At 46.0% G+C, this 9,725-nt stretch overlaps 1 protein-coding gene across 2 annotated transcripts; it reads right to left on the reverse strand.

Moving 5' to 3' along the window:
• Positions 1-3,421: 3,421 nt before the first annotated feature.
• On the reverse strand, positions 3,422-9,234 carry EIF1B (eukaryotic translation initiation factor 1B). Of its 2 annotated transcripts, XM_054177136.1 has the most exons (5): positions 9,081-9,234; positions 6,610-6,773; positions 5,842-5,943; positions 5,250-5,301; positions 3,422-3,692 (listed from the first exon to the last, which is right to left on the reverse strand). In XM_054177136.1, the coding sequence occupies exons 1-4, from the start codon at positions 9,109-9,111 to the stop codon at positions 5,257-5,259; spliced, it is 342 nt and encodes a 113-aa protein (XP_054033111.1). In that variant the 5' UTR covers positions 9,112-9,234; the 3' UTR covers positions 3,422-3,692; positions 5,250-5,256. The 2 variants fall into 2 exon arrangements, with proteins under 2 accessions (XP_054033111.1, XP_054033110.1); XM_054177135.1 differs by lacking the exon at positions 3,422-3,692 and having other exon boundaries at positions 4,113-5,301.
• Between the last annotated feature and the right edge of the window lie 491 nt (positions 9,235-9,725).

Below are 9,725 nucleotides of genomic sequence, written 5' to 3' on the forward strand. Positions count from 1 at the left end.
GTCCCCAGTGTTGAAGAGCTTGCTCCTGTAGGAACAAAGCCAAAGCAGCAGCAGATCTTCTGACTGGAGGAGCAGGCAGGCTTCCTCCAGAGCACAGCCAGGGCAGTGACATGTGAGTACTCTAGGCCCAGCTACTTGCAAACACAGCACTGTTGACTTTATTTGTATGAAGTAAACCCACTAGTGGACAAAATCAGAAGGTTTTGCCATGCCACTGCAAAATCTTAAAGAAGAGGTAGGGCAAGAAGGAAATCACTCTTCCTTCAGTATCCCTAGAAAGACTTTTTTCATATGGAATCCTCACTGGTAAGTGATCTGGAATGGATTAATTTAGAGATTGATATTTTCTAAAGGAACCTGGGCAGTGGTTTTGCTCTCTGATTACATATCAGCACATTTATGCCACTTGCTGGGTCTGCCTAAAAGGGCAACCTTTTGGTTCATCTCTGGGACAGCAACCTAAACTACTGCAGTGCCACCTCCTCATGGGGTCAGCTGTCCCATCACAATCCCCAAAGCTTGTTTGCCCACTGCAGGAACAGCACTGTTTCTCTGTCTGATTAGCAGAGGAACCACTAACACAGCTCAGTCTTGTTTGCTGAGGAGCATGGCTGCAGAATTCTGCTACTCGCAGCTCGGGAGAGCCAAGCCTGGATGACGTTTGGGTTTTATTCTGCTGCATAATCATGGCAAAGATGGCTTAAAATGGAAAGAACCCTTTTATTCCAGACACAAGTCCTTTTCATCAGACCCCAAACTCATGGCAGAAACCTGCTGGCACGTTACACAGACACAAGACATTCTAAAATAGCTGAGCACACATCACTGGCTTCATCTTCAAACACTCTGCATTTGGCTTATTCAAATAATGAGATGATCCTCCTCTACTCCAAATTTAAACCTCAAGCCAATCTTGCTTTAGAGCTGTGGAATCCCAGTAGAAGTTACAATATTTTTAAGCTGGTGAGTAGAGAGTATGACAAAAATGTAGAAGAGGCAACAGAGCATTTGTGGAAGAACAGAAAGCTGATTGCAAGAGGATGACAAACATCACTGTTAAATTACACTTCCATCTTAGACCAAAAAAAGAATCCTCCTTCATAACAGCACAGCATTCCACTTGCTTCAGGACAGCAACCATAAGAGAACATTGGTAGTACCTTCTACTTCTCCAGAGTTTGTAGTTTCAGCTAGCAATAGTCCCATACAGACCAAGCCTTGTTCCTGAGGAGATCACAGGCATGTAGCAGACATTCAAAAGGCATGGCAAGAGCAAATCCTTCTCTGAGATTCCCTTTTAAATGTAACCTGGAAGCAATAGGTACAGCAAACATAACTGTCATTTTCCCCTCATTCAGCTCAAGAGCTTTTGATCTGGAAAACAACCTTCAGGTTGCCATGCATGGGAGCCATGTTGATAACCAAGCTGAGTATCATGTGTGGAGGACCTTAGGAATAAGGCAGTCTTACTACTTAACCACACTGACCCTCTAAAGCCCACCTCCATTTCCCTAGTAGCACCAGCACATCAATTAGAGGAACACTCAGTGACTCTAATCAGTGCTGAATACCAACAGTGACAGCAACCCTGCTGTGTCCCAGAGTCGCCTATGAAAAGGCCTCTCCCATTCTCAACTGGCTGAATACCAACCTTGCACATTGTTTCACAGAGTGAGAGGAGCCACTTCAAACAAGGTGTAACACAGATTCCCACACACTACAGCATTCCAGCAGGTCTAAGGGAAAGAGAGTTACTGACTGGAGCTAAGGCAGACTTGTCCAGCACAGCCTGTAGCAGTGCAATACATTAGCTAAGATCTCACACAAACTGAAGGACATCACACTGCCAGGGGCATACCCACTTACTGGCACAGGCATCTTCAGGGCAGCTACATGTTGATCACAAGCAGGACAGCAGCACAGGACACAACACAGAGCCTTGTTCTTTCAAATCCCTGAAACTTAAGCTTCAACAACTCTTCATAATTTTAAGTTTTATAATGGCTTTAGATGAACTTTCTGAGCAAAGTTTAATTAGGACTTCTAAACAGAACCTGAAATAGCAATCTTGCTATAGAGGTCTTGCAGTCCAGGAGAATCAAAGGTAATGAAAACAGACTCAGGATGCAAACTTTTCTCCTAAGGTGTTCCTGTGAGGGTCCCTCCTCTCTCTCCCAAGAAAGGTTTCCAGAAAATGCTTTTCATGCAGTGCAGGAAGGCTGAGCAGCACCACAGATCCAGTGAATAGCATGCAGACAATCCAGGCACTCAGCTTTCCAAAGGCTCTTTCTCTGGAGATGACTGCTCACCTCCCACAGCTGTACTCTTCATGCTCACCTCTACAACACGTGGCCAGGTTTAGCAGAATGCAGGCAAAGGTCAAGGCCTTGATAATTCACATGAGAGGAAGCAAGCAGCTGACAGACTCCAGCTACTGAATCTCTCTCCTTCTACAAGAACTGGTACCACCATTCAGCAAGTGATCTTCAGACTGTTCAGACACTCTGAGCTTGCCCACTCTCAAGCACTACAAGTGGATTTTAGAAGTGTTTTCTATTACCAGCTGCCTTTTACTGCCTCCACAATTATGGGCTGTATCCTCTACCATTTCTTAACCTATTTTGGAACAGATGGAAGGATTGAAAGCTGCCCTCTCTGTGAGAAGATTTTTTTAATGACAGTAATTTAAACAGTTCCTTCCCAAAGTCTTCCATGCATCTCACTGTTCTTGAACCGCAGATATGGACTGAAAATAGGCTGGGCTTTGAAAAAACTTCCAGTGTCAGATGATAAAACATGAAATTGTTGAAGCCTCCCCTGCAAAGAGGCTTGGCCTTGTAGCAAGGCTAGTGGCAATCTTATGGAGGCATTGTTTTAGTTTAAAATGCTTCACAAGGACAAAAACTTCTGCTCTCCTTCTAGACACATTAAATTGTTGCCACAACAAACCTCATCTGTTTAACCTTCAAATGTGTTACTTCTTATTCCTTATCCATTCTGCCCTTCAAGGGACAAAACACAAGTAGCTAGCCCCACTGAGCATAAAAACCCAGCCACCCACCATCTGCAAGGCTCCTTCTATGAGAAAGGACTTGTAAATGAGGAAGGAAACAAAGGTTTTTCTTGCTTATTACAAGCAGAGTTAACTATGGAGAAATGACTCAAGCTTAGGTAGTAAAAGTTAATGGAATGCCACATGAAATGATGACTCAGTAACACGAGACTTGCTGATCACTTGTTAATCTCCAATTAAAAACACTCTCCAACTAAAAACCCAGCAGAACCACTCACCCAGTACCAGTGAAAAGGGGGAGGATACAGCTTTTGCTTTTTAACTCTTGGGAAAGAGAACAAGCCTTGAAGGTCAGTTTTTCTGGCATTTGATAAAATGCAAATAGCTAAGTGCTGTGTTTACCCCCAAAAGATTCATGATTTAGCATCTACGACTCAGGACTAGGCCAACTCTTTCAGTACAATGCTTTTATTCTGCCAACGTGCCAGACTTGCATTTTCTCTCTGTGTGCTGGTATTTCATGTTTTGCAGCAGGTGTTCCCTCCTCTTGAACACATTATACTGTAACAGTCAACAATCTTCTGGAACATCCTTTCTCTGGAACAGTTAAGATCTGTAACATCAGGCAGAATCTGTAGAGTCTGAGGACTGGACACTGGATTCTTACAGGTGGAATTGTCTAGACCAGACAAGAGAAAAAACTGTCACATGAATGCTCTGTAATGTTCCTCTGACTGCTGTTAGTGCCATAATAATCTGAGTTCAGAAGCAGTAACTAAAATAAAGTTTCAAATGAGTGAAAGTGGAACATTTGTGTTTAGAAAAGCAAATCTGAACTGGAAATGAAGTATAGCAAGAGGTGGTATTCAGTACTAGAGCTCTGCACTGTGCTTTGACATTTATGTAGTCAGTACGTTTAGGCAGTCAGTACATTTAGGTAGTCAGTATTTTTGCCTGAATAAGTTACTAGTATTAGCAGTAACAAAATGTCTCTTTCTTACTTTCCAGAGAATAGATGGCATTACAGGAAGTTAACCTTTCCCACTATTGTGATGGTTTCCCAGCTCAGTGTGTTTTGAGTCACTGCAGAGAACCTATCTCACGAGGAAGGTAAGATCTACAGGTTTCACCAAATGCAGTCATTTCATTCTGTAAAAGCAGGACACCAAATGCCTACAGCTAATTAAAACAAGACGAAAAGCATGGCAGAACAAACCCATCAGAACGTCAGGTAACGCTGAATGAATTGCCTGCTAGCAAAGCAGACTAAATCAGCTTTCTGTTGTAATACTCACACACTACATTAACTGTTAATCACAGCACAACAGGAAAACAACCAAAATGTAAAGCCTGTCCCCTGCCTCACTTCTGCAGCCAATACTGCCAGCTGATTAAAGCACTCTGCTTGCCAACATGAAAAGCAGTCAGGGCAGAATCCAACTCAATGTCTTGCACCTTCTCTCAGTGACAGAGGACATAAAAAATGCCATACACTTTCTTCAAAGATTTTGGGAGCACTATGTAAGACCTAGGTGTTTGGTATGTTCTTAGGAAGAGCATCTGTAAGGAATTCAGCTTTGAGTCCTGCTATGCTAAACACCAACACTTTGTAGTCACTGCAGCGAATCTGAGAGAAAATCACTTCCTTACTCAGTGCAGTCTCTTAGCATGCTGCTACTAAGGTACACCCACACAGAAGACTTTAAAGCTCTAGTCTTATGGATACAGGATAAGATCACAGCAAGCTAATCTACTGATTAATTAGCTAACAGTTCACCTTATTGATTTCCCCATTTATTCAATCAGCAGTAAGCTAACCTTGCCACAAAACAATGCAGCCATCCTTTACAGAGGCTGCCGTGCTAGCTTCGAACTTCAGCTGAAACAGTTCACATATCCCAGGAAACAGATGAAGAAACTTTTATTTTTAAGCAACAACAAACACTACTTTAATACAACCCACACATTTCAGTCAGGTGGAGAGTACTGAACAATCATCACTAGAACATTTCCATTGGAAATGTGTTAAAGTTCACAGATGCCTTCATTACCACCTTACTGAAGTTTTCTTATGTGTTTCTAGCCTACACACCACCTGTTTCACGCACTCATGCGAACCCAAAGCAAATTCTGAATGTTGTGGTAAGAGGGAAGTCCATTCACTGCAAAGACTCATTTTTCACAGAGGAGCCAGGCTAGGTATGACCAAAAGCAGCAGAGGTCTTCACGAGCGTACAGGTAATTCAGAAGCCATGGACTTTCAGCTGCTCCTCCTTCACGATGCCGATCTAAAGGAGAAAAAGCAACACGCTTCAGTAAAGCTAACATGCTCGAGGGTGTTACCAGAGTCTTAGACTAAACAAAGTGACACACAGCAGACACTTTGCTAATTAACAGAATGTTTCTGGGCCAAGCAGACAAACTGACTGTATAAAAAGTAAAATATTATCACACATCTGACTTGTTCTGTAGTCCTGGCACCACTTCTTTGGCAGTCTAACATCTCTGCGTCACAATTTGCATCAGGAAGCTTCCTTTTGGTGTTTTTAGACTCAGAATGGTGGTTTGCACCAAACACTTGATGTTACAAATGAAGGACATAAGCTGCACTGCCAGCAATCAAGTGGGATGGTGTAGCAGGGTAAATGCATCCTACAGTGCTGTGACTCTTAGCTGAGGTTTATTCTGCTCTGCAAGGGTCATCTTATTTTTTGGCTGAAAATACGAAAGAACTACAGTGGCCATCTTTAGCTGCTTAATGAACATCAGTGCCACCTGTCACTGTGCTGCTGCCACAGAGCTTTAGATATTTATCTGCAGTCCCTCACCTCCAAGAGGAACTGGCAAATGTTCTTCCTCTGGTCACCTTGAAGCTGGATGACTTCGCCGTACTCAGGATGTTCAATCACGGTACCATTGCAAGCGAATTTCTAGAGAGGAACATTCACACTGTAAGACATCTGCTGTACTTCAGCATTTTGCTTAGCATGGCTTTGCAGCACAGTTGTCTCAGAAGCTGCTTACTGAAGCCTGATGCCAAAGACTAGGTCTACTTTATACTGGTTTTGAGAGCAGATGGAATATATCTGCTGATGCATACAGACAGAAACGAAGATGCTGACAGTGAATCCAGGCAGGATAAGCTACTGTGCAGAAGGAACTGGCCCACACTCGTTATAAGAATGGAAAGAAGTCACAGCCTTTCAAACTCCACAGTACTTAAAAATAAATATTTTCAATCTGGCAAGTTCTATTTTCAGCTGCAACCCAGCTCTGACAGTAACAGGAACACAAACCCAGTTCCACTTCAAACTGATTTTACTCGTTGCCTCAATAAACCCAGGCATCTGTGACATATTTAATGAAGCATTCAGAATAAACTTTTTTAACATTTTTTTATAGAAAAGAGACCTTTAACTTTTCAGCACAACTAGACACCGATAGGAGTTTTGAGAAAGGCTGGCAAAAGGACCAAGCTGAACGTCAAAATGATGTGCACTGGCAAGAACGAAGTATAACGAATATGCGGTTACTTAGCATTAAAAGCCATCATACTCCTTTATGTAGTATCTTTTTTATCAAATCAGCAGCTTTACCTTTTTGAAAGCTTTCACAAGCTTCTTCTTGTCATAATCATCTGCAATTCCCTGAACAGTTGTTAGTGTCTTCCTTCCGTTTCGTTGCTGGATCCTTATATGAATGTAATCCTCAGTCCCCGCCGGGAGTAAGTCGTCACCCTTTGTTGCATCAGCAAAGGGGTCTGTAGGAGGGAAAAAGCTTCCTGTCATTCCCACAAAGGAAAACATCCAAGCTCAAAACTAACAGCTCACAAAGAGCTTTATTCTTGCTGTTCTCTCTGCCTAAACACGCAGTGTTCAAACTTTTCTCCTGTAGCTGTATGAAGTCTCCCTGGCCTGCTAAGTCAGTACAGCGCTCTCAGCTATCTACCACTCATCCACTTTGCTCAATGCCTTCCCTGGCCTGAACAGTTTTCAGCTACACCATCAATTTACTTCACTATTTCTTGCAAACTGTAAATCCTGAAGCTCAGAACCCGAAAAACATAGTCTTTCATGAGACAACACCAAGTGCACAGAAGCTTTGGACAGCCCCATGCATTTTAAGTGAAATATGGAACATGCCAGATCACCTGTTACCAGTTGGCAGCAGGGACAAACTAAAATCAGCATGGACAAAGAATCAGTATGGATAAAAATCAGCATGGACAAATGAAAAAGCTCTTGCAGCCACACTCCTTTACATGTCTGGAACAGGAGTCTTCTACCCTGACAACCACCAGCATTTTAAGGCACGGATGTAATTCTTGGTTATTAATGTAAATGAAACAGGGCAATAGACACCAGCAGATATCAGAGGCTGGCTGTAAACCCAGCACCCTTCTCTCAGCCAGTAGTCTCAGGCAAAAATTGTAACAGAATCCATTTAGGCTGACTGTAGAAAGGTCAGCCTCGAGTTCTTCCAAGCTTAAATCTATCCAGCACGGGTGAAACAGGAAGGTGTTTAGGGAGGCGCGCATCCGTGTTACACTTCTTATTCTCTGCTCTCCACAAAAACACATTTAACACGCACTCTATCAAGATATTTTAGAGCCCTCTAACTTTCCTGATCAGCAGCTCCAAATAAATCTTGAAGCTTTAACACTTGGGATTTTTTTTAAAGACAAATAACAAGTATTTTTTTGACACTAATCAGAATCACATTGAAGAGCTCCCATCTTCAACGTGTCAGTTCAACAGCCACACATCTCCCAAACTTCCATCCAAAGCTCAATCCTAAAGGTACCAATCAAGTTTTGCCACCCACTTGAAACAAATCCCTCAAAAGAGTAAAACTTCAGCAGAAATAGGAACAGATGTAGCTCAGGTGCTGACTGACCCTTGTAGAAACAAGGGCACTGAAGGCAATGCAAGCACCACAGCCAGAAGTTAATGCAGCATTGAGAAACTTGACTGCCGTGTGTTAGAACGTGCTGCATTTCACTGTGCCCCACAGCCTGGGAGGTAAAGTCTAACAGAAAATTACAGTTAAAAAAAAAAAAAAAAGAGTACTTGGGCCTGAAGGTCCCTTGGCAGTTTAGGATTCCATGCTGGAGATAAGCCAGCAGCGTAGGGATTAACGGTGGATTATTTCAAACCAATCTTTTGGGCAGCACTTTCCAAAGCACAGGGTCAGCTCCCCAGACTGTGATTCAAATAACCTTCTCGTATGGCTTTACATGTGCAGGAGGCTAGAGGCGATACTGAAACCAAAAGCCTAACAACACTACAACAGAAAGTGTTAACGTCCTCGCTTTCGCTGCCTACAGATAAGGCAGAGAACCATGGCCCATCGCTGTAAACTTCCCTGCCCAGTACAGGAGAAATGAGCTAGCCTCTGTACAGCTCCATCCGTACGAACAACATCCTTTGCAAGGCACATCGAAAGGTTTGGGACAAGGGGAAGGGTAAAATGAGGCAGCAAATGCACAGACAGAAATGAGGAGGCGATTCCTTTCCTTAGCAGGGGCTACGAACCCTAGACTCCCTCTGCCCGCAGAGATGACAGCTCTGGGATCGCAGAGTACACAGAAAGGCTCGGGATGGAGCACAGCAGACCTTCAGGCGCTGTGAAGGCTATCACAGAATCGTTAAGCTTGGAAAAGACCTTTACGATACTGTGCCAGAGCACAGCGCACGGCAGCATCTCCTACGGGAGGGGAAAGTGAACACACAGGGAAGGAGACGAGTCCCCGCCACAGCACACGCAGGGCATGTCCTGGGGGGAGGACAAGGACGCAGCCGGAGCCACCGCTACAAAGTAAAACGACGGCAGCACCCCCTCAGCACTGGCCTCAATGTCACCCCGCGGGGTGCGGACACCGACGCGCGGAGCGCCCCAGGGCCCTCGGGAAAGCGGCGCAGGACGGAGCAGGGAGCCGCGGCAGGAAGCAGGGGCGGCAGCGGGAGGAGAGCGGCCGGCGGCCGGCAGCCGCAGCCCCGGGGCGCGCTTGCCGAGAGGGGTGGCAGCGGGGGTCCCTGCGGCACAAGCGGGAGGCAGGCGTGCTTACCGAAGGATTGGAGGTTCTGGATAGATGACATGCGACTCCCCGGCGAGAGGCTGGAGCAGCGGAGGAAAAGGCCGAGGCTGGCTCCGCTCGGGTCACGTCTCCGGCTCCGCAGTGCCGGCGGGGGCGGGGAGAAGGGAGGGACCAGGGAGGGAGGGGACGGAGCGAGGGGAGGGATAACAAAAGGGGAGGGAGGCGAACCTGAGAGGGGCAGGCAGAAAAGAGTCACGGGAGAAGAATGCACAAAAGGAGTATAAAGGCGTGGGGACCGTCTGCCCTCCCCCGCGGCAGCCCGGGCACCGCGCCCGCTAACGGGTGGTGGGCGCCGTTTCCCCCCACAACATGGCGGCCTGCCCCGGCCGCCCCGGGCACGTGATGGCCGCCGTGCTTCCCCACGGGAAGCGGAGGTCTGCCGCCGCGCAGAGCAGAGCGCTGTGGTGGGCCGCGGGGCGGAGCAGGTCCGAGCGGTGCGTGCCTGTGTACCTGCTTCACCCGAGGGCAGCTGAGAACCGCCCGCTCAGCAGCCCAGTGCCGCTCGCCGAAGCACCTGGTTCTCCAGGCTGGCCGCCCTTTGTGACGGTACGGGTGACCCCAATGGAGGTCCCCTCTGTGCTCCCGTGCCTGTGGCTCGTGTGGTGCCGGTTTCTG

This window comes from Dryobates pubescens, chromosome 38, assembly GCF_014839835.1.
Source record: "Dryobates pubescens isolate bDryPub1 chromosome 38, bDryPub1.pri, whole genome shotgun sequence".
Lineage (NCBI taxonomy): Eukaryota > Metazoa > Chordata > Aves > Piciformes > Picidae > Dryobates > Dryobates pubescens.

Excerpts from the sequence above, each read along its gene's own strand:
- EIF1B (XM_054177136.1), bottom strand. The coding sequence starts at position 9,111 with ATGTCATCTATCCAGAACCTCCAATCCTTCG. Across the intron at positions 5,944-6,609 it reads TTGTGAAAGCTTTCAAAAAG|AAATTCGCTTGCAATGGTAC; the intron begins GTAAAGCTGCTG and ends GTTCCTCTCTAG. Across the intron at positions 5,302-5,841 it reads TTTGCCAGTTCCTCTTGGAG|ATCGGCATCGTGAAGGAGGA; the intron begins GTGAGGGACTGC and ends TTTCTCCTTTAG.